Here is a 27,093-nt window from a genome sequence, read left to right as displayed (position 1 = left end):
ATCTTCTGGGTAAAATTGGGTTCATCTGATAGTGATACAGAAGGACCTTTGCCTTGTGAATAGCTAGGGTGGTATTTAAACATGTTTGAGTATTCTGTACACAGGTGCCAAAAGAGAAAGTCATTTGGTTGTTTCATATGCATTTATTGAGCACCTACCATGTTCTAGGCACTAGTAACAAAGATAAAATTTAACTCCACATTGATCTTTAAAACTTTCTACCTGGTCCTGGGACTATGATAGCTTCTGAAGAAATCTGTACTTTAAAATAAAATGCACCATGTTAAAATATTCTTTTTTTACTCTAACATTTGTGAAGCCTAAAGGAAGAGTGGGGAAAGACTGGTTCAGGGACCTGGTTCTAACCGTGTGTGTCACTGCCCTGGTCTGACTCGGGAAAGTGGTAACAGCTGCAATCATAGGATATTAGAGCCACAAGGAACAGAGGTCCTCTGGTCCTGTGCTTTTCAAAGACCTTCATTAAAAAATATGATGTTAACAGCCCCGGAAGCTCACCCCAGCCTTGGAGTGGTCCATGAGATGGAGTCACAGAACATGATTTAAGATGACTCGTTGAGTCTTGGTTGAGGAAAGTAATACAACAGGAGTGATGGCTTCAGTGGGTACACTAGGCTTCCTAACCAGAAAGGGAGGAGGGTGCTACACCAGTGAAACTCATTTTTAAAAATGAGCTTAACAGATCGATAGGGGAGCCTCATGTTTTCTCTCAAGGTAGCCCCTTTATGAAAGGGGGCAGCCAGCCAGCCAGATGAGGACTACCCTACAGGGCATGCTGAGAGGAGTGTGGTGGACACCACACAGGCCCGTGTCACTTGGCATTCAGCCTCGCAGAGTCCCAGCCTCAACCAGGTGAGCACTGGCAATCACAAGAGAAATGTGGAAAATGGGGAACAAATACAAGTGCCAGCTCCCAGATCGCCCGTGGGAGGTGTTCGTAAGGTGCAACCAAAATCAGCCTCGTCACAGACAAAAGCCCTAGTTTGAGATCTTGGCCATCATTAGCTCCAGCAGCCTTGAAATTAAACAGAAAGGTGGAAGTGTGTGAGGAACGCTGGGCCTATTTGGTCAGGGCTGTGATTTCCTCTGACTTCATGGCGTCAGACAGAAAACTGAGCTCATTGCACAGGGTCTCATAGCGGAATGCCATCCGGATCTGTGCTACATTGGTCTTTCGGATATCATTGCCCTCTGGTCCTTCTTTGTAATAATTCTGTCCCAAAAACTTCTGCTTCTCCTGTAGGCCAAGAGAAAGAGAAGTGAGACCGGATTCATTTCTATATCCACACAGACAGCTTTGACCTGACTAGTGTCCCTAAAGCTGATCCTCACTCAATGGGGACATCTTCCTCCCATGGGATCCAAATCTCCCTGCATTGGACCCCCCATGTTGTGACTCTGACCATTTGGTCATTCCCTCCGTTGTGAGAGGGAGAAGCAGAAAGAATTACAGAACTGATGGCCAACACTGGGGGATAAGAACTAGGACAAGGAATCCCTGTGAGAGGTGGCATGGGCATGCAGTCATGTGTTCCTGGAGAGACTGGATCCCAGAACAAATAAGGCCTTTAACTGTCACCTCCCCCAAGACCCTGTAAGACCGCCTCATCCTGTTCAAATGACATCCCCTAAGCAGACGCCCACGTTCTCAGTGTCGGTTCCACATCCGACTCGACTCTTAAGGGGAGCCATACAAAGGTTGCTGCGTCTCGTGTGTGCACTCGGTGCCTGATCTTGCCAAGACTATTTTAGGGCCTGGAGACACATTCGAAAGAGAAGCTGGAAAACACATAAGGAAATGCACGGCATGGTGTCTGCAGTGCCACAGGCCATGGAGACAAATAGATTAAGGGGGAAGAGGAAGGCAGCTAGGCAAGTCCTGGCTGAGGGCAGGTCTGAGATGAGGGGCAGCCGTGGTGGCCTCCAAGGGGGGCTGCAGCTTAAATGTCAGTGCTCCTGAGGCCTGGCTTCCTTGGTTGTCACCTATTGCAGTGCCTAGAAAGCATGCAGTGCACAGAATTCTGTGTGCTCACTGATGAAGGGAGGAAGGACAGATAAGCCCATCACACTTACCTGATGTGAGAGGCCGCTCTGCAGCACACTGTTCCTGGCGATCTCACACAAGTCACACGTGCTGAGCTTCCACACTTGGGCTGCGATGGCATATTCCTCCATGAGTGCCTCCTAGACCCCGCCCCAGAGCACACAGGTTACTGCCTACCTCAAAAGTTCAGCACCCTGTACTCAGGTACATTTTTAATACTTAGTTTATGTGCATTGGTGTTTTGCCTATGTGTATGCCTGAGTGAGGGTGCTGGATCCCCTAGAACAGGAGTTAGACTTGAGTTGCAATGTGGGTGCTGGGAGTTGAACCCTGGTCCTCTAGAACCATCTCTTCAGCCCCCATCAGGCAATCAGGCATACTTTCAGGGCCTGCTTTTAGCTTTGCTTTTCTTCTTCTTTCTTCTCTCTTCTCCCTTCTTTTTCTTTCAGACAGGGTTTGTATGTGTAACAATCCTGGTTGTCCTGGAACTGTATTTGTAGACCAGCCTGGCTTTAAACTCAGAGATCTGCCTGCCTCTGCCTCCTGAGTGCTGGGATTAAAGGCATGCACCACTACACTTGGCTGGCTTTGCTTTTTATTTAACACATTATTTTCATAAAAATGTTCAAAACTAAAAGTTAAAATGAGTAAAATGTAACATTAACTAAGAAGAAAGACTCATTCCACATGGGGAGATGATGCAATCCCTAAGGGGCTGGGCTTAGTCACAGCCCTGATTTATCTTCTGGCTGAAAACTATCTGCCATCCATCACCAGTCCTTTCTTTACAGCCCCATCACCTCCAGCTGAGGGGCTTAAATTGTTACTACAAAGACCTCTGGGACTCAGAGACCTTTTGCCAATTCCATTTGCCAGCTATGTAGCTGTTGTGAGACAGGGTTGCTTTAGCATACTTTTCAAGAAATTGAATGCAGAGGCGGAGATGGGAACCCAGCTGTCTTCTATTAAGTGAGACATTAAAGCAAACTGCAGAACAACGCCACTCCTCTTGGGATTGTTGTTTTGGGAAATATTTTCATAACATTTTTTGCTATTTATACAATACTTAATGATTCCATTACTATTTTGGGATGGGTGAAGGTTTGTGTGTGTGTGTGTGTGTGTGTGTGTGTGTGTGTGTGTGTGGTCATTGCTTTTAGTTTCTTGGTTACTTTTGCTTTGTTTTGATGCAGGGTTTCATCTGTGACTCAGGCTGGCCCCAACTCTAGGTCCTACTGCCTGAGACCCTTGAGACCCCTAGTGCTGGGATTACAGGCATCAAACTGACACATTACTGTTTTTTAAAGGTGAAAGATTTTTACATTCAGAAGAGACAGAGTATTACATTACTGATTTTAAATGAGTTTGTAAATATTTTTGAAAGCATCCCTAATTTCTCACACTATAAAGAGCAATAGACACAACAAAGAAGAAAGGAAGCTCTCTGAGGTGACACCATTCTGGGTGTCAAGGGCCCGGGTGCTGGATGCCTGCAGAAGCCCCACCCAGGACATTGCAGCTTTTACTTTTAGCAATCAGTCAACACCAGTAGAATGTTCTGGAAACACTTGTGGCTGTTCCCTGTTCATAACATCATATTTCCCTTCTCTCTTCCCAGAGACCCAATGCATAATCATAAAAATACTATTAACAAAGCCAGGTATGTTTAATCACAGCACTCTAGAGGCGTAGCCATGGGCAGGAAGATCTCTGTGACTTCAAGGCCAGCCTGGTCTACATACCAAGTTCTAGGTTCTGGCCAGCCCTGGCTACACAGTGAAACCTGCCCTCCCCTGAAAAGGGACAAATACTACTAATTTTTTTTAAATTGCCTGATTTTTTGAATGCATGGTGTATTAGACTATTAGACTACCAATTAGACTCTACTAGCTTAAGGAAATGATTTTATGCCCACTTCACAAATAAAAAGGAATACAATACATAGAGTTCTAATAACGCTACCAAGATCACAGAGATACATCAAAAAAAGGTGAATGGAGAGAAAAATAAAGACTTCTTCTCAACACAGGCTCACCCCTTGTCTTCACCAAGCCACATTGCCCCCAAAACAGAATTGGGCTATGGGCTCACATCTTCACAGTGGCAGGGGTTGGGGAACAGGCCAGGACCGATGCCTGCTGGGGCACCACTGCACCCACCCTTACCCCCAACATCCTCACCTTGGTGTAGTGGAACTGCATGGGGTCATCAGTAGAGAGAGAGACATGCAGTCCCTTGTGTAGGAATTCCCTAAGTGGATTCTTGGAATATTCCAGAAATAGGCTATTGTTGCTGAGAGGAGACATGGCAATAGGGATCTGAGCCAGGTAGTAGAGATACTGCAATACAGGACTCTGCAAAAGACCCAACAAACACTCATGTGATATGTGCCAGAGGGGGTGGTGTGGGAGAAGAATGTGTCAGTGCCAATGGAAAGCAGAGGTTGGCCAGTGTTGTAGACCCCTCCACCAAGCCCAAGAAAGCTGGGATGCCCAGACTCACCTTCGTCCCCTGCCTGCACTCCTGTCATTGCTCTGTGGCAAGCAGGGACTCTTGCCCACTGTTTGAAGCACCCATTTTTGGCTCCAGGTTTTAGGAACTACCTCTGGGCAGGAGGCCACATCTTACCCTCCCCACAGGCCCCCTAGGTGGACAGGCCAGAAGAACCCCGTTTGTGTGTGAAGCATTCAAATTCAGACTTTCAAAGGTTTGGTTATAAATGTCCCCGGAGGCTTCTGTGTTTGAGTACTGGATTTCCAGCTGGTGGCACTGTTTTTGGAAGGTTGTGAATCCTTTAGAAAATAGAGCCTCAGCAGAGGAAATGGGTCACTGGTTGTGGGCCTTGAAGTTTTAGAATACTTCTTACCCATTTTCTACTTCCTGACCACAGCTGCAATGTAACCCGGGTATCACCGCATCCCTGCCATGATGGACTGTATCCTTCAAAATGTGAGCCAAAATAAGACCCTCCCGCTTTAAGATGCTCTTTGTTAGTGTTAGTATTCAGGCATCTGTACTTGCCTGTCCTTGTGGTTCTGACAGGGTATGCCCTCAGCTGCAGCCACTAAGAGCATCACCTGTACATATTCACTATGTTCCCTTTTAAAAGGGCCCTGCCCACTTCCCATCTCTCTCTCTCCCTCTCTCTCTCTCTCTCCCTCTCTCCCTCTCCCCCTCTCCCTCCCTCCACTCCCCTTTCCCTCCCTCTCTCTTTCTCTCTCTCTCTTTTTCTCTCTCTCTTCCTCTCTCTCTCTTTGCCTCTCTTCTCTTCTGCCGCTCTTGTCACCAGAGGCTGGTCCTCCCCCTTCTTTCCCCATTCACTACCCCCCCCCAAAAAAACTTCTACCCAAGCTCTGTTGCAAGGTGTCTTTCTCTCGCTTGCTGCTTTTTAAAATTACAACAGTTAGGTATTTGTTTAGAGAGAGTGTGAGCATGAACTTGTGAAGGGTTAAAGAGGAGTTGGAAGGGAAAGAATATGATCAAAATATATGAAAAAATTAAATAAAATTGTCAGTGAACCCAAAAAGACTACAAGTAGCTCAGCCCTCCAGGAGCCATAGCCTCCAGCAGAGTGGGGGATGGGAACCCAGCACATCCAGCCTGGCCTCAGAGTGGTCCACTCACCTTCTTAAGGAGCAGTCCATGGGAAATGTTGTCTGCAGTCAGGAAGGCGGACACTAGGTGGGTGATGGAGCCGGCCTCCCCACAGTGAGGCCGGAACAGGAATGTGCTCAGGCCACGTTCCCTGTGGAAGGGAGGTTCTAGGTCAGGAAGTGACCCTGGTTTGCCCTGTCCACACCCCCCCAGCCCAGGGGAGACATGGTCAGCAGAGCTAACCCAGTGCACCTTAGAAACAGCCCCTCCTACAACATAGAAGCTGAGACATGACTTTCGGGATAGAGGAGACTAGCTATAGAGAAAGGCCGTGGCCTTCCTTCACCCTTCCTGCCTTCCCTGCTTTCCAGAACTGCGACCTCTATCCTCCATGAGAAGCCAAGTCCAAACTCTGCCATAGAAGTAAACAAAGGCCCAGAGGGTAATGTGTGTTGAAAGACACTGAGCAGCTCAGTGACAAAGCCAGATCTGGAAAGCCCATCTCACAGCTCGGCTCAGGACCACCTTCACCCTGGTCCCAGGTCCTTCTCTCAATCCCATTCTGAACTGCCACACCACAAATTTGGGTTGACTCAGAACTAGCCAGTGAGAAGCCATGCCCCCAAAAGATGGTGTACAGAATACTAGATTTGTAGAGAAGGGAATGCAGCTGTGTCCCGTGAACCAGGTATCTGGGCCCTGCCAGCATGTACTTCCTCCAGTCTGGAGCCTGTGTATGGGAGACCACCCTAAGGCTAATGTAGATTAAATTTGCTTCACTCCCCATTTCTCCTGCGCCTGGACTGTGCCCAAATCACAAAGTCATGTGTGCAGATAGATTACCGCATAGAAGTAAATAAGCATGCATATGTGTTAGCATGTCCTAGGTCTCTCCTGTCTCGGGATCTATAAGTCCACATGGAGGTATGTACTGGTGAATATGTACATATGAACATGTGTGTGGACATATGACACATATCTGTATCGTCACGACTTCTCATGCATATGCGTGAGCAGTAATGATAAATTTAAGTATCCATTTGGGTGTTTGAGTTGGCAGGAGTGAACACAGACCCAAGGATCACATGTGTGTGGAACTCAGATGGGCTCATTCCAGGGCCACCTCACCCACCTGCGAAGGTTGTTCAGCACCATGATGTTGGCATACATGTAGTACAGGTAGTAACTGTAGGGTGGGTTCTGCTCGCTGGTCCAGAGGTCTGGACTGGGACTCTTGTCTGAGAACATGTGGTCGCTGTGCTTGGACTCATCATCCACGCTGTCAAACCCTGTCACCTGTGTGGGAAGTAAGGATGCTGACACTGAGCCAGGGTAGGATCATCCAGGACTGAGCTCAGCTCTAGGCAGGGCTTAGGAGCTCACACTTCTGTTGGGGACCCTGAGCCTCTGCAGCCTCATCCCTCAAAGGCATAGAGATGGGGTGTGACACCTCAGTCTGTCCTTCAAGGCTTCCCAGTGGGCCCAGTAGGCCAGCCTGGAGAACGCTGAGTCCCTGTGTGGCAGCAGAGAAAATGAGGAAACTGAGGCCGGGCCAGTTGAGGGTGAGCACTGTAACGAGTAGGTTTTTCCGCCCGCTGGAACTGGCCAACAGCATTATATCAAATACAGAGTCTCGGTATGTTATTTGGGGCTGGCACAGTGGCGATACAAGACCAAAAGCGGGCGTAAAAACCTACTCCTTACATAGAGTTCGAGCTGCCAAATTTTCCCTTTGCCATGCCAAAGAGGCCAGTGCTGCAGAGATGGCAGCCACTGTCAACAGCAGCAGGTACAGGCTGAGGTGGGAAGGGGCCTATTTGATATGCTACCTACTACCGACCATCACGTCCTCCTGGCTTTGCAGCTCACCAGCTAGTTAGTACTCAAGTGTCTCTGTGTAGGGAAGAATGACTGACTGGAGCCTCATTTTGTTGTTGAGCAAACCAGAACCAAAGTGATTTAGGAAGCTGTACCTTGGATGACCAGGCTCTGGACCCACATAAGCTCCAGCACTTGTTGTAGAATATTATTTTAACTGGGCAAAGATGTGCTACACTCGTTTATGCTGCAGAATATTACACTAACTGTGTAAAGGTGTGTTACTTTTGTTTATGCTGCACTTGTTTAATGATGTAAGGATGTGTGTTTAATTATGTAAAGATGCGTTTCATCTGCTTCACCTTGCCTGACTGAGGCACCTGATAAAGAGCTGAATGGCTCAATAGCGAGGCAGAGAAAGGAGAGGCGGGGCCGCCAAGCACAAAGAATAAAGAGGAGGAGAAAGCTAGGCTCAAGAGGAGGAAGAGAAGAATGAGAAAGGAGAGAAGCCAGGCAGACACCAGCCAGCCAGACACAGAGAAGAAGAAGAAGTAAGAACGGTAATAAGCTGTGAGGCAAAAAGTGGACAGAGAAACAGGCCAATTTAAGTTAAAAGAGCTAGCCAGAAAAGAGCTAAGCAAGGCCAAGCATTCGAAGCTAATAAGCCTCTGTGTCAGGGCCGGACTCTGGGCTGTAGGCAGAGCTATAGGTAGATGATTCCTTTGGGTATGTCAGGTATGATCATGAGACAACAAGAAGCCTAACAACAGACATAGAGGCCTGGGCTGGACACAGCAGTGGCCCCAGAGGCATCTCTGGTTCCCTGCGAAAGACCTGGGAAATCCTTTTCTATCAGGTACACCAGCCCCCAGGCTCAGAGCTGGTGACTCTTGCCCATGGCTGCCCTCTTCTGGGAACACACAGTTATCAGCAACTGCTACCCTGAAAAGCAGCTCCTCCTCCCTTCTTTAAACAGCTTCTTGGAGCTGGTGCTCAGGCTTAGGGTCCAGGAGCTGGGGAGGGAAGCAATGGAAGGCAGAAGGAAGCCCTACCAGGCCCCTGTGGAGCAGGTGTGCCCTCCTCTGCCTCAGCGAACTCACCAGAGGCCCCAGCACTTACATATTTGAGGAAGAGGTGAAGCTCCCGGTGGTCTTGGGGGTTGATGGTAGCCTTGAAAAGGGGCAGGAAGATGTTCTCCAGCATCTTCCCAAAGTTTGGCAGTAGTTTCTTTGACCTAAATATGTCACTGGGGAAATCAAAGGCTTGCTCGTTAGGACTTGGTCTCTCAGGTGGGCCCAGTCACTTTCTCAGCAGAGCAAACAGCCAGGACCCTGAGTGCTGTGCAAGCTCCACATCTTCCAGTGCCCATCAAGCCAGAGGCCACTCGGGAGAGAGTGAAGTGAGATTCAGGCTGAGTGAGATCTGATGAAAAGAGTCCTCACATTTCCAGTGAACAGATTCTGCTACTCAGCTGCTCTAAACCTAATGCCCAGCCCAGCCAAGCTGGGGACGAGAGAGGCACTCTGAGTGACAGTCAGGGAGAGGTCAGCAAGGACACTGCCGGTCATGTCGTGCCCCAGGCTCACCCAGATCTTCAGTGAGAAGAAGGCAGGATGGTAGACCCCACCAAGGCCTTGCCATATATTCTTCAAAAGCAAGGGTGACATGTGCTGAGAGCCACTCACCAGCAGCCCTGCCCACCCCTCAATAGCACAGGAGCCATGAAGGACAGTATGTAGTCCCAAAAAACCCAGGGCAGTCGAAGGCTTGAGACTTACTAGATCCGGGGCACCTGGATGATCCAGCGCATGTTGGGTGAGTAGACCTTGTGCTGGATGAACCAGCGGGCCAGGCTGGACCACTCCTGGGGACTTCTGCCATAGATGGAGAGCCGTGGTTCTGAGTACTGGTACTTGCTGTCCTCCAGCTCCCGGGCCACTTCCTGGTACCAAGAAGAACTGAGTCAGCCCAGGAGACCCACAGCCACATGGGAGACCCCCAATCCCCAGGTGGGCCCTGGGATCCCTTAGCTACCTGCTCATAGGTAGGAAGGCTGATCTAAATCCCTGGTGTTGCCACGTAAGCACCCACTCCCCAGCTGAGGCTTCTCCTGGTAGGGAGGCCAGGGTTTGACACCGGCATGCTGTAGAAACAGGCCTGGCTGTAGAACCAGGCTGGGCAGCAGCCGTGTCTCCACCAGCCTGCGACCAGCCGAGTTCAGGCTGCAAACAGACAGGGGTGGCACCAGGATGCTATGAGCTTTTCCCTTCTGTCCCCTTCCCTGCCACTGACCCACACAACACACCTGCCCATGCTTGAGAGCAGGAACCCAGCACTGGTCTGTGCTGGGTGGTAGAAGGGCCTTCGGGGAGAGGAAGAGACAGAGGTCATACATGCCCCTACTTGTTGAAGGCAGTTGATGTCAGGGATCTGTAGAGACTGAGGTTCACTAACCTTGACCATCCGAGCAAAGTACTCTCCTCCCAGGAAGTTTTCAGTCTTCAGGTACAGGTCCCGGAGCTCACTGGCCCCCACGGGGTTGTACTTGGAGTTGAACTTGTCAAAACGGTGGAATGTCTGTCGGCCCTGTGAGGAGACACCAACCAGCTCCACCACAGTTCTCTGTAGCTATCAACTATGTTTCTGCGGGCCGTTACAAGATAGCCACACTGGAGAATGTTGTCACCCCCATCTCCATCCTTCTATCTCCTTACCTCCCTTCCTCCCTCTTCCTTCCCTTCTTTTAGATGGAATCTAAAACTTGCAATCCCTCCTGCCTTATCCTCCAGAGTGTTAGGATTACAGGCATGTGTTACCATGCCCAGCTCTACATAATTTCCTGCATGGAACCTTGGAAGTCCTGATTGCCAGAACCATGTCCCCTCAGTCAGCCATAGTCCCCTTTGGACAGGACAGTGGTGGAGGTCTGGAGAACACAAGTGGCTTACACAGCAGAGGGTACAAGACCCCGAGTTTAGCCTCAGGGAAGATGACTGGGCAGATAGATAATGTGCTTTCTTCACACTATGGACCAGAGTTCAGATCCTCAGAAACCCACATCAACACCAGATGCGGGCAGTGGCTCTTTCTGCCTAAGAAGGCAGAAAGGGGATCCACAAAGACACTAAGACTAGCCATAACGATGAACTCTGAGTTTGATGGAGATACCCTGCTTCAATCAATAAGGTGGGAGAGCAATCCTGGATGAATCCCAGCATCTGCCTCAGGCCTCCACATACATGTACACATATGTGCCACACACATGTAAAAGCATACACCACAAAAATCAGAAAAAAAAAAGTTTTTACTGTGACGTTTATGTCTGAACAGTATTTTCTGTGTGTATTTGTTACGTTTGGGTTACTTGTCTTTGAATACTGTGTTACTTCCTACATTTGGCTATTGAAGGTAACACTGCTATGAACACCAGTTTCCAAGTATCTATTGATGTCCCAGTTTTCAATGCCTTCAAGTATGTATGAGTCAACAAGACTGAGGAATTCTGAACTTTAAAGAACTACTATGCTGTTTCTACAGCAACTACACCATCATTCACAACTTTGAAAATTAAGAAGGTTCATGATAGCAATCACTTTATAAATCTTTTTTTTTTTAATGATTTTTTTTTTTTTAATCTTCTGTTTATGTGCCTATTTGGCTGGTTGTGTTCCAAGTGCATGCAGTGCCTGTAACAGCCAGAAGAGGGCGCTGGGACCCTGGATGTGTAGTTCAGCTAATAGTGAGCTACTGTCTCTGGGTTCTGGGAATTGAACCTGTCTTCTGCAAGAGAAGAAAGTGCTCTTAACTACTGGCTCCCCAGTCCCACAGTCATCATTTTATAGACAAGGAAAAAAATCTTAAGTGAACCACCTAAGGGCACATGACTCCTAAGTGGGATTAGACTTTGGAACCATCTGACTTCATGCCGCTTAGTCTCCCTTTGACCCATATTTGTTCCCAGCCCCATTATTCAATAACACCACATTCCTTCCTCTACTACAAGCAGAGAAAGATGATTCCACAGTCACAACTATGGTGGCTTCTGTGGGAAGAGTACTCAGGGCAGCTCACCGCATGGACGTCCAGTGAATCCACGGTGAGGTCATAGGGGTCCATATGCAGGCTGTCGAACACCTGCCTTAGGGTGATCTTCCGACCCAGTTTCTCGGCCACAGTTCTGTCAGGCTCTGTCTGGTACGTGTGCTTGATAAAGCGCAGCAAGTGTTTCTGATTCATGCAGGCCGCTGCATGAATGTGCGTGTCCACCTGGAACACATCCCCCACTGGCCAATGAGCCAATGCTAACTCAGACAAGAACCTGGAGCTTGGGTTCCTCTGCACTCGGTGGAAACATAAATTCCACAGATGAGGTGCCAGCAAGGAGCCCAGTGGGCTTTTGACATCCTTGTAGAAGGTCTCGGGTCTTGAATAGCATGCTAAATTCCTGGAAAATCAAGTTTTCTCTTCACCTTTGGCCTCTCCTCCTTGGTCTCCTATGACAGCTCATCTTCACCCCAGACCTATGCCACTGTGCCTTTAGAGATTTTTATTTATATGTATATGATTGTGCCCGAATGCATATGAGAGAGAGGAGAGGGAGGAGGAGCCTAGGGGGGTTCTGAGAAAAACAAAGAGAGAAAGAGGCTAGGGAGAAGGGATCCCTGAGAGAAGGACAGAGAGGAGGCCTATGGAGGAATGCTGAAGAAGGTACTAGATCCCTGGAGATGAAATTACATGTAGTTGTGGGCTGCCTGCCATGAATCCTGGAACTGAACTTCAGTCCTCCACAAGAACAAGACCTGTAACCACTGAGCCGTCTCTCTGGGCTCCATCTGTGCCTCTAACTTTTGTCTTCACACCAACTCCTCCCAAATGTGGACCAGCAGCTGAAAGCTCCAGAACTCACAAATTGCCTATTCCTCTATTTGAGGAACTCAAAGATAATTCAGATTTAATGTACCCAAAAACTGTATTCTCCATCTCAGACCACAGCCCAGACTGACCATCTTCCAGGCCTCAGGCACATCCTAAACTCAAACGTTCACCTTGAGTGGGGGCATGCACAGTCTTCCCGTCCCCTCCTCCCATTACCAGGCAATCCCATCAGTTCTACCCTCCAAACAGATGTGCTCCAACCTCACTGCCACCCCTGACTCCAAAATGACCTCTTTCCTGGTTCTTCCAGCTTCTCTTGTCCTCTATCAACTATACCAACTCACACATATACAAGCTAGAGTTGATTTTTTTTAAACCACCATCACTAATTTTAGGGTAAGGACTGTGGTAATTTAAATGTAATTGACCCCCATAAGCTTATAGGGAGTGACACTATTAGGAGGTGGCTTTGTTGGAGGAAATGTGTCACTGTGGGGGGTGAGCTTTAAGGTCTCATCTACTTTTAAGCCACACCCAGTGTCTCAGTTCACTTCCTGTTGCCTGAAGATCAAAGATGTAGAATCCTCAGCTCCTTCTCCATCACCATGTCTGCCTGCACACTGCCATGTCCCATAATAATGATAATGGACTGAATCTCTGAAACTGTAAGCCACCCCAATTAAATGTTTTCCTTCATAAGAGTTGCTGTGGTTATGATGCCTCTTCACAGCAATAGAAACTCAATTCAGACAAGGGCACTCTTAATATTGCCTTGTCCTATCTCCCTGTCACCTCTATTCCTACCCTTGTAACTATGTTCTACCTACCAGGCTAAGGGAAGAGGCCACTTTGTCTCAGTGTTCCTGCTGGGTCACCTTTCATGAGCCCAAGAAGACCAAGAAGGGTGGGTGCTCTCAGACACCATCCTGCTCTCTGCCAAGGCTGGGATGAGGAGGCACTGACCTCAAGCCAGCGAATGCTGTCCACAGCTAGTTGGTCATCTGTAACTCATGCCAAGCCAGACATTTGATCTATTGAACCTCTGTGTACATTATCCCAGCCAGCCCATGGTGTTGGGCACATCGCTCACTCATCAGGGTCCTTCCTGCCATCAATTTCTGACACTCCTCCAAAAAAGACAGAAACAACTCAAAGTGCTGTGAAACCCAAAGCATCACACAGAGCGAGGCTGAGGCTCCAGCACTTCAGCGCTGAGACTAGACCAGATCAGTCTGAGGCATCGAGGCCTCAATCTACTATCTCAGCATGACTCCACACATTCTTCTGCGATTCTAGCTATGTCCATCAGCTTCCCGGTCATACACACTGCCTGTTGGGGCTCCTGTGAGTCACAGGATATAAAATGAAAACAGCTGGACCATCAGGAGCCATGTAGTCTGAGCTTCAGAGTCTCAAAATGACTCTTTTAGAAATAAGTCAGAAAGGTCTTCAGTAAAGACTAGTGTCTTCAATTTACCAGAAAGACCTACATGAAGAATGTCACATGAGATCCAGGTTCATACACACAGTAACATTTCAATGCAGATATTTGGGACCTGAGCTAACACTGGCCATTCCCACACCCATGCAGACATGAGTAATCCATAATACTATTCTTTTCCTCAGCTTGAGTAGCTTCAAGGAGTCAATCCCCACTGGTCACTCTTGGCCCAAATGATACCTATGGTGTCCACTTTAACCAAAGTGGACAATGCCCATTTGCATCTAATACCCAACTTGCAAGTGGCAAACACATCCTTTCTAAGCACTGGGCAGAAAATAGGTTTTTCAGTTATAGGGTCTGTTTGGCTGGGGCTCAGTGTCGTAACTCATTTCCCACCACTCATCAGACACATGCCATACCCCAGGCCCCTGCCTTCAGAGCCTGGCTCTGAACATGACAGCCACCACAGAAATAGGATGCCCCTTCCCAGGCACTGTGGATTTTAAAATCCCAGTCTTGTCCCTAGCACACAGGTTTTGAGGGGAGAAATAAAGCCTCCAGCACCCAGCAGGCCAGCTCTCCTACCCTGGAGGAGCAAGCACAGGCCTAATCCAGCAGCTCTGGACTCATGTTTATGGAATAACCAAGGTGCCCAAGAAGACCAGACTGTTGGTGTCATAGAGTAGGCATCAACCCCAAGCTGCCAGGGAACCCCAAGAATCATCTCTGTGCTCTCCCCACGGTCCCACATCAAGGCCAAGGAGCGGCTGAGGAGCAGCCCAGGGATAGTTCAGGGCAGTCCAGGGATGGCCATCAGTAGCACAGTCGGCTAGGACAGCCTGGTCCCAAGCATCAGGAGCAGGCCCAGAGCGCTCGCGCCTGTGGCCAGCAGGGCTGTGCTGGACTCAGTGAGGTGTTTTACTGGTCTTCCAGGTCTGTGCTGAGCTCTTACAGTAACTGAGGCACCACCTGACTGAACACCTAAGGTTCCCAGAGAAGGAACAGTGGCTCTGTGTCTAGGTACGTGGTCTAACCATGACCTTTCACCTCTGCCCCGGCATACTTAGGCAAGCCTGTCATAACCCTATTCTCACTTCTGAAGCCTTGTGGTCCAGACAGAGACTTCAGGCATATTCTCCATGGTTCAGAACCTTCCCACAGCCCTGCAGCCTTCGCTGCCCACCTGGCTAACACCTAAGTTCCAGCCCTGCTGTTTGTCCTCTCTCCCCTTCCTCACCCCCTCTCCTGACACCTGCACGTGCTGCTCTCTCCATGGGACTGCCACTCTGTCATTCTTTCCCTCCCCATACCACACACCCTCCCCTGCTCAGTTCTGGCCTTTCCTTGAAAGCTGCTCCCCACCCCATCACAGAGCTTGTCTCTGGGAAGTCCTAAGGGCAGGAAGTGACTCTTGCTCTCTCATTCGTGCTCAGCATGGTCCCAAACCTCAGTGTGTTTTACTTACCTGGAGAAAGAGGAAAAGCTCCAGGCCAGGATCCATTAACACACCACACACAAACACACACACACACACACACACACACACACACACACACACCTGTCCTTGCTGCCACCCCTGCAGGCAGAAGGTGCCAGAGACATTCAGCCATTCCATGGGTAGAAGAGAGATGGGCAGAGACAGAGGCATCTCAGTGATTTGCTTCAAGAGACCCAACTCTAAAGGATGTAAACCTGCCACCTCCTATGTCCAAAGAAGTCCTAACAGCTTTTCCTCTGAGATGACTCTAACACATCCACTACCCTGAAACTACCAGTGCTTAACTGTTCAGACCAATTAGCAGGCTGTGTTCTGATGATGGAGGAAGAGACATGCACAGAGGCTACCACACAGATGGTACCATGGTGTCTGAGGATGCAGTCTTCCTTCTGCACATGTGACCGTATCACACCAGGCTGTCTGGTCAAGAAGACTGACCAGCCAGGAGACCTGACACTCACCCAGCTCTGGCCCTAAACAGACCCAGGGCATCATTAGCCGGGCCCAGTGTGGAGCCAGGTGAGTGACTTGAACACTGACCACAACGTACCTTCCTCACATTATAGAAGTCTCTGTGGGGGTTACTCTTCAATTCCTTGAACTCTGACATCTCGTTTAACATCTCATGGAGGCTGAATTTGGATTCCAGAAAGTTCAGTCGCCGGTGACAATAGGTTTTCCTGCAAGTCGGAGAGAGATAGAGACCACAGTAAGAAGTCACATCAAACATCAGTTTAGCGACCTCCAGAGAGGGTAGTGACCCTTAGTGGAAGAGTCAGGCTCTGGTAGGATGGAGGAGGAAAAAGCCAAGATATTTCCAGCTTCCCTCGAACCTGGCCAGCATACATCTCATGCCTGTAAGGGGACAATTAAGACACAGGGGAGGGAATCACCAACTCTGGGACCCCATGCAGGTTTTTGTTGTCTTATGTGTTTGGGCAATTAGCACATGAATAAGCATCCTATGCATAACCATGTAGATGGTAAGACCCCCAAACTGAAGTTATGAGGCCAGTGTCTGACTGAGCAGACCTTCCCATTGTTCTCCTCAGCCACCCTAATCCTTTAAAGATAGAATCCATTGCCCAGAATATCAATACAGTCAAACTATATTGTACAACCTGACTACCTTGGGATGCAGAAGCATCAGCCATTCACCCATGATTAACTGCCCTAGATCCCAAGACCTGAGGGTTCCTCAACTCTGAGACTCTTGGCCAGGAAGGGGACATTTTCAGTGAGGGCAGGTGAGGAACACTGGGACAGAAAGCTTCATTGGCCTGACATCTCAGGCTCCCCACCCAGAGAAAACACTCACAGGGTTTCCTCAGCCAGCATAGGTGAGCCTCACTGCTATGGCCAGATGTCTCCCACAGCCAGCTCAGCTGCCCAGCCACACAGAATTGACCACAGTTCATGCCATCCTGCTTCCACGGCATCCCCAAACCGCAGCTGCCTTCTCATCTAGTCCCCTAGGCCTCCACAAGGAGCAACTTCTTGGAACTAAAAAGATGGCTCAGTGGTTAAGAGCACATATTGTTCTTGCAGAAGAACTGAGTTTGATTCCAAGGACCCAAATCACCACAGCCTATACTCAAGCTCCAGGGGACCTCGAGACTTCTGACCTCCTCAATGATAACGTTTTTGATGCCACTCCACAGCAGTGTCATCATCTATATGCAGAGATAAGCCCTGGAGTGAGCACAGGGGTCTCAGGGTAGGACAGGAAAGTTAACATTACTGTGTCCAGTGTCTGTCCCAAAAAGGACTCTCCTTGACAACTTTTCAGACAACAGTCACTGCTTACAAGCCTGGTCAAGGAAGGCTTCCCAGAAATTGTTCCTTCCTCTCAGGGGTCTTAGTTCTGGCCTCTGATCAGTGAGGACCAAGAGTTAGCTGCCCACCCTCACCAGACCTACTATTTTCTTTCTGAGACTAGGCCTGCATCCTTCACAGCAAAACCCAAAAGGCAGGAGGCATGAGAGAGGGGATACTTGGCACTCTGGCAGCCCCTCACCTCCCCCAGACTCCCATTCCCATGGTGCAGGTAAATGACCCTTTACCATTGGTTAGTTCATATCTCTACCAGAAAGAGAGCCACCTGCCCTGTCAGCTCCAGCCAAGCCCTCGAGCATGGGTGGGGATACAAAGGGCCCCAGACTCCCCAAATGCTACTTTCAAAATCACAGAAAGCCCTACAGGTTCCAGCAGTGAAACTCTAACCCTGTGCCACCCCAACAAGGAAAATCTAGGATGGCTTGCATGGACCAAAGCCTGCTGTTCCTTCCCATAGCACCCACACAATGAAATGAGGAGTCGGGGGAATTAACTTACGTGGGGCCATCAGTGATGAGTGCCAGAATATGGCTCATGTCCACAGTGTAGGTTTCCAGGTCAGGATAGGGCAGGCTGTGGGGCTCCTGGCGTTCTAGCATTGTCTGGTTGTCATACACGAAAAGGATGCCTCCCTGCATGCGGACCAGGTAGCCCAGGTTGGAGGGTGCATCATCCAGGCAATAAGGGTCTTCTTGGGGTAGTGGGGGAGGGTGGAAGTCTGCAAAACAGGATGAGGTGATGACCAAGTGACACTACCGACCTTATGCAGTCTGCCGGCTCCCCTGGTTTGGTCTGTATAACTCTCATCACTGTGAGACACAGCTGTTCTTTACACCTCGGGTATCAAAAGGCACACTGATTTGTGTTGTTAGCTGCTAGAGTCTAGTCCCTAGAGAAACCCTGTCCTCGGCCCTCAAGAGTATTTGTTTTATTTTAGTTTTAGTTTCAGAACACAATGGCTGAGTATTCTCCTAGTAAGAGAATGGACAGCACTGGGAATGTCTGAGGGGAATAAATGCCTCCTCTTCCACATTTTTTTCTGAACCCAAGGCAGACAAGGAATTAGACAGAAGCCACCCTGTCCCCCCAAAAAGCAAAAGGAGCAGGGGCCAGGCCCTTGCCCCATCCACCCCCACTTCTCACACCCCCAACCTCCCATTCACCCCATCTCCCCATCCCCAGGAACTGCCCAGGATGGAGTTGCTTGCCCAGCAGGGAGCCTGGCTGAGTCAGCCCACCCCAAGCAGTAACTCGCCTTTGCTGTTTCCTCTTTGTCTCCCAGCCTGAGACACTCCTTCCTTATGCAGCACCCTGCTGTGAGGGCTGTAAAAGTGGGGAGGGAGATGCTTTATGAGCAGGTGGCCCTGCACAAGATCACAGGGCCTTGCTTATGATGGCTGACTTAATGATTTTCCTTTTGACTTTAGGATTGTGTAGAGTGTCTCTGTCGGCCAGCAAAATACTCCGTGAGTTATACGGGATATTCAGCACTTTGCTTCTAAGTAGTTGGATGATTTTGCCCAGCTGTAGGCTGGCAGAAATGTCCTGAGGATGGTTAACACAGGTTGGATTTTTAAATGCATTTTCAACATAGGACATTTTCAGCTTCTGACTGGTTTACTGGGAACACAATTGTCAGCAGCTGTGAGCATCTACATTCCCATTAGTTCTGGGGCTGTTAAGCAGCTGTCTCTGGCCAGGGAATAAACACAGAAAGTCAGCCAGCACCTTGCAGGTGATTGGAAGATGCAGGGCTTAGGGCTGGGCATCCTGCCTCAGACTCTGGAACAGGCTGACCCTGAGCTTTGATGGCCACAGGGAAAGCAGAGCACAGCAGAGCAGGATGCTGATGGTCCATCAGACCCAGCAAGAGGCCAGCCCAAGAGCCTCTAAATAGTGCTAGGATTGTGAAGGGGCAAATACTTGGAATGGCCCTGTGAAGCCACAGTCCAACCGACCAGAGGCTGTGTCAATCATGCCCAGGACACAGGGGCCTTCTGTCATATAAAGCACATGTCTGACAGTCATTCCCACCTGGCCCGCAGGCAGACAGGGAAACAGCCTTGGGAAGGCTGAGATTTACCCAGGCCTCTCCCTGGGTGTAATGGATGCTCAACACAGAATTGAGCCAGAAACAGGGACAACCTAGCACCAGCTACCCCAAGGCAACTCCAAGTTACCGGCCTGGATGTGATCCTCATGCCTTTATATGATCCCCATCCCTGGATTTCAAAGGTGAGGGTCCCCTTGCCCTTGTTTTAGTGACTTCATTTCCAATCTCTCCTGCTCTTAGGTCCCTCACCACATCAGGAAGATACCCTGCCCTTTCATCTCCTGTCCCTGAATCTGGCAGCATAAATGTGGCTGCCATTTATGGAACATTCTAGATGCCAGATATGTACTAAACACTCTATACACATTCACACAGTCTCACTCAGGGAGACAGTTTTCACTGGCATTCCATTTTTTAGACCACAAAACTGAAACTTAGAGAAGCAGTTTGCTCAAGGTTCAAGAAATTGGCATGTTCCAGATACAAACACAAGTGTGCTTTGCTTCACAGTCTGCTTCCTCTGCCCAGGGCACTTGGGTGCCACATCTAACCCCACACAACTCATCCTGTGCTGTCCATTTGATTGTACAGTTTTAAACATATCAGGAGCTTCACCCAAAAAAACACCACTGGTGAAAAATACACAGCCAAAAAAAAAAAAAAAAAAAAAAAAAAAAAAGCCCAGCCAACTTTTGGGTCAGGCCCAATAGGATCTCACTTGCTCCAAAGACACCATACCTGGGAGACCTTCTTCCAAAGATACACTTTCCCCCTGGTGAGCCAAGTACTGGGCTGTGGTCCGTGGGAACCGGTGGTAGGCAAGCCGTGCATACTTCTCCCGGATCATCAGGGCCTTGGCCAGGCTCTTGGCAGCCTGTTCATAGTCTTCTACAGTGATCTGCAGCAAGAAGACATGCAAGAAAGAGTCTACACACAAGACAACTGTGCTTGGAGAGGTCTTGTGCAAGCCTGGCCCCCATGAGCCTGGATTTCCAGACAGTACCCATCAATTGATAAGAGGGGCCTCATTGTGTGTGGTCTATTTATACAAACACTAGGATTTATGCTGGGTACCTGAGTTCCTCCTAAGAGTCTGGAATTGGGGATGTGCTATGCAGATGTGCAAGTAAAGCCTAGTCTCTAATGAGCTTCCCTGATGGACACTAGGTGTTGGTGCCTCACTAGGAGAGACTGTTGGAGTCTGTCTTGGTATCCCCTGTCTTGGTATCACCCTGTGTGTTCCTTCCCTTCGCTGACTTGCTTTATGTCCTTTCTATAATAAATTAAGACTGTAGGTACAACCAGTTTCTGCATCCTGAGAGCCCTTCTAGAAAGTCCCAAAGCTTGCAGGTGATCTTGGAGACCCTGACACAGAAGACACAGGAAGAGAGATGGGGTTGCTAGAAGGGAGACGGATACTCAGCCTGTGCACCCCAGACTGGCCCCAAAAATGCTGACTGAACCAGAAGTATGTGGATGCATGCAGCATACAGAGCCTGGAACCTGTCCCTGGTAAGAATAACCACCATCATTTTCAGCTGAGAAAAATCCATGGGTCCCCAGATACTAAAAGCAAAACATCTCTGTTCTCAGGATGCTACTCTGCCAACCCAGAACTGTCAGTCCATCTGGCAATCACCCGATTCATCATATCAGCAGGACTCTTAGTCATATATTAAGCACTAGGTGTTTCCATAGGTTTCATTTTGTTTCTTACCTGGGGAAACTAGGACCAGAAAGGATCCAACACTGACAGGAAATCACAAGGCCAACCTTCAGACCCTGATCTGACTGATCCACAAAGCCCCAGGATGCTCTCCTCACATTCAGAGATTTGTGAAATCTCTGACCACCTTTCCAGCCTCCATCACCCTAGTCCCTCAGTGAGGATGAATGTCACTGAAGTCTGAATTTGCTTGATGAGGTGCAGTTTGGACAGGCATGGCAGGAGGGAGGGGATACTAACAGTGAGGTTCAGGAGGCCGAAGGAGCAGACTGAGGGAAGCTGGACCTGGAATGTCCCCCCTCTGCTTCACAGTGTCATTGGTTTGACTGAAATATTGTCCCTCTACAGACATTTGTGCACCTGTCTACCAAGACCCTGATATTCACATTTCTCCTAATTGCCTCAGATGCCCTTCAGGGCATTCATCATGCGTTCAGCCCACTTCTATCCTCTAGTCCATTACTCTGCCCACATGCATGACGTGGACACCAAGCCCTGGCCAAGTGGCTAAGGCTAATAGCCAGGAGTTGGTAGAGTAGCAGCCTGGCCAAAAAGGAACTGCATTAGTTCCCATCCCCAAGAAGTCAATATGTGGTACAACCACACAATGGAACACTATGTACACATAAAGAAGAACAAGGAAGCTCTTTCATAAATTAATATAGTTCATCTCCAGGAAAATCATATTCGTTTTCTCATCAAGAGCCTGCCTTGCTGGTTGAGGGGTTTCTAGCCTATGTTTAACATGTAAAGGTTAATTTTACACAAGTCAAGACCATCACATCATCGCCACTGGACACTGGGACTGTCGACAGGCCTAGTTTGCAATCTTCTCAAAGGGCAGATTTCTGGGCTGGGGAACATACAGAACTAACTGGGCATGGCCACAGCATGCCAGCTGGAAGCTCTTGGTCTTGCATACCAGGATAGAGCAGCTCCAGAGACATGCCCACACCCCAGAGTCTCCATTGGGGCCTCCCTTCTCTTTAGGTTCCTGGGTCCCCTTCTACCACCTCCCTCCCCACACACACTGGGCCAGGTATGATCTTACCCCTGCACAGTAATCTCCACTGATAGTGACCCTCTGATACTCAGGCATGGCATAGGGTACTGGCCCAGGCTTGGAAGTGGCTCCAGGAACCAGAGGAGTTGCAGGAGACATGGCCGGACTGACGGTTGGAGGGCCTTTCCAGTCTTGTTGTGTTGGCATCTGCAGGGACAGAGACTGCGACCGAATCATCTTGAAACTCTTCTTTCTAAGAGCCAAGGACAAGGGACAGAAAATGCATCAGCTGCTAATAGGGAGAGTCTCACTCAGGAGGAGGGAAATTCCACTGTCATCAACCACTGGAGCTGAGTATCACTAAGAAGCTCCTGGTGGGCTAGGGAGATGTTCAATGATAAAGCACTTACTGCATAAGAATGAGGACCTGTGTTCGAGTCCCCACCCACATAGGGCTGGACATCACTGTGGGCATCAGTGACTGCACAGGTGGATCACGGAGGGAGGGCTCTCTGGTCAGTCCATTTAGCTGAAGAGACTAAGGGTTTAGTGAAGAGACTATCTCAAAAAATAAGATGGCGCCCAATAGAGGACGACATCAGCTTCTGGCCTCCACACTCACACCTGCACACACACAATTTTCTGGTTGCTTATGATTCCCTCTACCCAGCCTTCCAACCCTGTACTAAGGTCATGCCTTGGTGCTATGGGTCAATGTGACAGGGAACAGACAGACACAGACTACACTGCAGGGACTCCAATACCACAGTGCATGAATGTCAGGGTGACACTGGGTCAGAGAGGCATTCCCCAAGGTGTGGACAGCCTACTCTCTTCAAATAAGCCAAACTCAGATGAAGTCTCCAGGAAGATCTTGGACAGGTATACAAAAGCACAACATTGTATATTAGTTACAAATCTGGACACAGGAACTAAAAGGGATGGGAGTAATCAATTTGTTGACCCCCTTGGTTAGGATCCAGAGCAGAACGGCCCTTACACAAAATCACACAGCAAGGCAGCTGCTTTCTCCAGCCATTAGCCAGCTTCTCCTTCCTCAAACCTGACGTTTGCCATCCTGGCAGAAGCCAGGGCTGGCACAGGTCTCCTGCATCTCTGCTATAGGAGAGGAATTGGCCAATAGCAGTATTACACCTGGACCTTGGGCCTCTGGTTCTAGCACTGAAAGAGGAATCCTCAGACTGATTTAAAATACTGCAAGTTCATGGTTACTTGTAAATCTGATTTGTGATGACTTCTTTTGTTAACAAAATCAAAAATGTTTCAGTTGACATCAGTCCAAGTCCTGGGATCCTCAGGAAGGAAATGACTCGGCACTGGGAAAATGCCAGCAGCAGCAGCTGGACTCCTCCTCTGAAACCGTAAGCAAGCCCCCAATTAAACACTTTCTTCTATAAGTTGTCTTAGTCATGGTGTCTCTTCACAGCAATAGAATAGTGACTAAGACATGCCTGACAGCATTGGGTGTGGTAAAGCAATCCATCGCAAGTGGGCTCTTGCTCACCCAGAAGCAGCCAACTTCCGGCTAGCATTGTCCAGGTCTCCTCCTGCCCAACCTTCCAGAACCCAGTTCACCCCACCTGCTTGCCATGGGCCTCTCTGGCTTTCACGTGCCATCCCTAAGGACCTGTGTTCCTACCTCCCTGAGACAAGGCTGTTTACAACTAAGAGATGGAACTGTCCCCTTCTCAGGAGGCACCTCCCCAGAGCTCCCATGGCTCCCAAACCAAGCTGCTTCAGAAACCTCAACCAGAACCCCAGGAAATCCCAGGTTTTTCCTGCCCTGCTGTTCTTCCTTCACCTGGAACTGAACCAATATCCTGCACCATGAAGGACATATGCCAGTGTGGGCCAGCCAGCCAGTCCTGGGTGTTAGATGAACCATGAGCACAGAGATTCTTCTATGGGCATCTTTTGGACATCTTGACTCTGCTCAGCTCATTCAGTGAGACTCCAGTTTCTGTGTCATACCTATACCCGCCAACCACTGTTTCATATCTACACCAACATTATCCCCTTGTGCCTCAGCCTGGGGTCTGGCCCAACCAAGGCAAAGCAATGAGTAACTTCTCAGGTGAGCGACAGGTAAGAAAGGTTGAAAAAAATCATCTGGAAGACTGCCTAAGTCAAGAACCTACTAGGCTTTTCCTATGAATGCCCTGATAGGAATGAATACATCTGTTCCATTGAGGAAGCCAGTACCCACCAGCTGGTACTCAGAGAATGTTCCTTCTTGCCCATATTCACTGAGGGTCTAGCCATACTGTCACACATGGATGGGGATATGACTCAGTTGGTAGAGTGCTTGCCTAGAATTCATCAAAGTCCTAAGTTTGATACCCAAAACCATATAAATCAGGAATGCTCTCTCTCTCTCTCTCTCTCTCTCTCTCTCTCTCTCTCTCTCTCTCTCACACACACACACACACACACCTATAATTGAAGCTATCGGGGGGGGGGTAGAGATAGAAGGATCTGAATTAAAGGACATTGTATGATATTCAGCAAGTTCAAGGATGGCCTGGGCTACATAAGAAAGACTATCATACAAAAAACATTCACAGGCTGACAGCTCACACTTACAAGTCCAGGGGTAGTTTAAAATTAATTGCTGGACCACCTCCTCAAGGCTACAATCCTAGTGAGGGGTAGGTTGGGGGCTGGAAACACTGAGCTGGCATCTGGAAGTAGAAATGCTATTGTCTACTGCTATATAACATTGCCACAGACTTCATGACTTGGACCAATGCCTATTTGTGACTCCCCAGTTCTGTTGGTGAGAAGGTCAGCTGGGATTGGCAGGGCTCCAAGCTCAGACCAAAACAGACATTGGCTGCACTGGGCTCTCTGGAAAGAATTCTCTTCTAAGATCAGTCAGGTTGTTGGCAGAATTCAGTTCTACATAACTGTGAAGACTGAGATCCCCAGTTCCCTGGTGACTTGGCTAGAGGTCACCTTGACCCCTACAGACAGCACTAATTCTTGAAGAAATCCCTGTGTCTTCAGTCAGGAAACCCTGAGCATTGTGTGCTACCAGTCTCTCTGTCTTACCCCTCTGTGCTGAGCCTAGACAAGTGCTGTTTGACAGCCTTTGTAATTAGATCCAGTCCACTGGCAACCTCCCAACTATAATGTCAGGTGATGCCTTGTCTGTAGGGTAATTACAAGAGTGACAGCTTATATACATAGTCTGGAGACCAGAGCGCAACATCTTGGCAGAGCGAGACATTTAAAAAAATTTGCCTATGGGGCATGGAGAGACGGCCCAAAGGTAAAGTGCTTGCCATGAAGACTTGAATTCAGATCCCAGAACCATCATATAATCTGTGAGTTGCTAACACATGCCTGTCCCAGCCCTGGGAGGCTGGGTGAATCCTGGGGGTTTGCAGGCCAACAGGTAAGTTTAGACAGAATGTCTACCTTTATGGTCAGTAAGAGACAGTACCTAAAAAATAAATAAATAAAACAGAGAGCCACAGAGAAAGACACCTGACAAAGATCTCTGGCCTCCATACATATGCATGTGTGCATGTGTACATACATACACACATAGACACACACATACACACACACACACACACACACACAAGATTAACTAATTGATTGATTAGTTCTGCCTACAATAGACTATAGACTAGTATACTTGTATCCACACATGTGTATATGTGGATGTGTGTACATATGCCATACATGCACTCTTTCCCTCACAAGGCTGTATGAACCCTTCATGTATCACAATAATAAAAAGTCACACAGAACTACCAAAAGCTTCAGCAGACTTAGAGAACCATAGGGTCTCTGGCAGGAAGACTTGAAAGACTATATACCCAGTCCTACATTCTTGAGTGAAGCGTCAACATTCAATTAGTCATTCATTAAACATCTACCAAACACCTGTTCCTGGCCAGGCCAGTGCAAGACGCACAAACACTCATAGAGCTGAACAAAGTGTGACCTGTTGCCACTGATATGAAGCACTTCGTCAACAGTCTGTCCACAGCCCACCTGTCACGCCTTGTGCTAGCCTCTAGGGCACCAGGCTTAGCCAGCTCACTCTGGCACAGCTGGCCTGCTCCTTCCTTCCTCCAACCACCTGGCAGAAATACTCTTGCTTGCCAAGGAGCTGGCAGGGTGTGCCACTGTGAAGACACCAATTTCATACCAAGCCTGAGGCCTGGGCTTGGGAGCAGCTTCATCCTCATGGGGCCACAGGGAACTTCTTGCTGACCATGCTCTCAAGACAATAAGGTAAGCTGGACCGATCCAGTTTCTCCACCTGTGCTACAGCCCTTGGATATCCCTGCCACTCATCATATCCCCACCCCCACTCTGCCCAATCCCTCTGATTCACATACTAAATCCAAGTCCAGAAGTTTGCATGGATGGTCTTCTCAGAGCCTTCCGAAGCCTCCGCTCTTGTGCATTTGTCCAAGGCCAGCTAGCCAAGCAGAAGAGCCAATGCAAGACTCTCACCGAGCTCTCAGAAATGCACAGTGAAGCAAGGGACCACTTGTGACCCTACTTTATGAATCTCTGAGGGCCAGGTCCTGGGTAATGACAGGTACATCAAACATAACCCCAGATTCTGCGGGCTCACTAGGATCACAGAGATGGGCCTGGAAAGTTGGACAGATGTTTAACATGCAATGTGGTCATGTCACGGGGTATTTTGGGATCCCAGAGGAGACACCTAATCCAGACTGGGCATGGGAATAATGGAACAACAGGGGCAAAGGGAGAGAGAGGGGGCTTCTCAGAATGGCAAGATTTTGGAGTTCATCCCTGAAGCACACCAGTTCATTCCAGGGGTCCCTCCACCTCCAGATGAAAAGCAAGGAGACTCTTAAATTCTGGAGGCAGCAGCCAGCAAAGAATGGTTAATAGAACACTCTGCATGCTATTAGGAGGGACAGGTTTCTTCTCTTCCACAGACTCAGTTGTGCTGGTGGCTTATCATGGTCACGGAACTGTTCCACATGGAAATGAGACCCCTGCTGTAAGGAGGGGGCAGGTAAAGAAAGGGCTGACACATGTTGTGTGCCTGATACCAGAGATCCAAGCCTATGTGGGGAGGACATGGAAAGCATGGGGCATGCTGTGTGCTAACTGCCCTAACAGGCATCTACAGACAATGTGTGGGGAACAGGGTTGCAGGCCACTCAT

At 48.9% G+C, this 27,093-nt stretch overlaps 1 protein-coding gene across 8 annotated transcripts in view; it reads right to left on the bottom strand.

Annotated features, from left to right (window-relative positions):
* Nucleotides 1-790: 790 nt before the first annotated feature.
* The window catches only part of Ampd3 (adenosine monophosphate deaminase 3), a 54,114-nt gene continuing 27,811 nt past the window's right edge, over nucleotides 791-27,093 (bottom strand). For 4 of the 8 annotated variants that reach the window (XM_051192679.1, XM_051192681.1, XM_051192682.1 and 1 more), the window contains 13 exons: nucleotides 21,958-22,162; nucleotides 19,919-20,078; nucleotides 17,626-17,845; nucleotides 15,842-15,971; nucleotides 11,546-11,740; nucleotides 9,929-10,060; nucleotides 9,253-9,416; nucleotides 8,594-8,720; nucleotides 6,789-6,952; nucleotides 5,687-5,807; nucleotides 4,243-4,416; nucleotides 2,092-2,202; nucleotides 937-1,255 (listed from right to left, as the gene is read on the bottom strand). In XM_051192679.1, the coding sequence (XP_051048636.1) occupies nucleotides 1,079-1,255; nucleotides 2,092-2,202; nucleotides 4,243-4,416; nucleotides 5,687-5,807; nucleotides 6,789-6,952; nucleotides 8,594-8,720; nucleotides 9,253-9,416; nucleotides 9,929-10,060; nucleotides 11,546-11,740; nucleotides 15,842-15,971; nucleotides 17,626-17,845; nucleotides 19,919-20,078; nucleotides 21,958-22,162 (2,080 nt within the window). In that variant the 3' untranslated portion in view covers nucleotides 937-1,078. Of the gene's footprint in view, nucleotides 1,256-2,091; nucleotides 2,203-4,242; nucleotides 4,417-5,686; nucleotides 5,808-6,788; nucleotides 6,953-8,593; nucleotides 8,721-9,252; nucleotides 9,417-9,928; nucleotides 10,061-11,545; nucleotides 11,741-15,841; nucleotides 15,972-17,625; nucleotides 17,846-19,918; nucleotides 20,079-21,957; nucleotides 22,163-27,093 lie in introns of all 8 variants that reach the window. The other 4 variants (XM_051192676.1, XM_051192677.1, XM_051192678.1 and 1 more) reach the window with 4 other exon arrangements.

This window comes from Phodopus roborovskii, unplaced genomic scaffold (genome assembly GCF_943737965.1).
Source record: "Phodopus roborovskii unplaced genomic scaffold, PHOROB, whole genome shotgun sequence".
Classification (NCBI taxonomy): Eukaryota; Metazoa; Chordata; class Mammalia; order Rodentia; family Cricetidae; genus Phodopus; species Phodopus roborovskii.
Note: the sequence above shows the minus strand (reverse complement) of the source record. Positions and strands in the feature narration are given on the sequence as shown.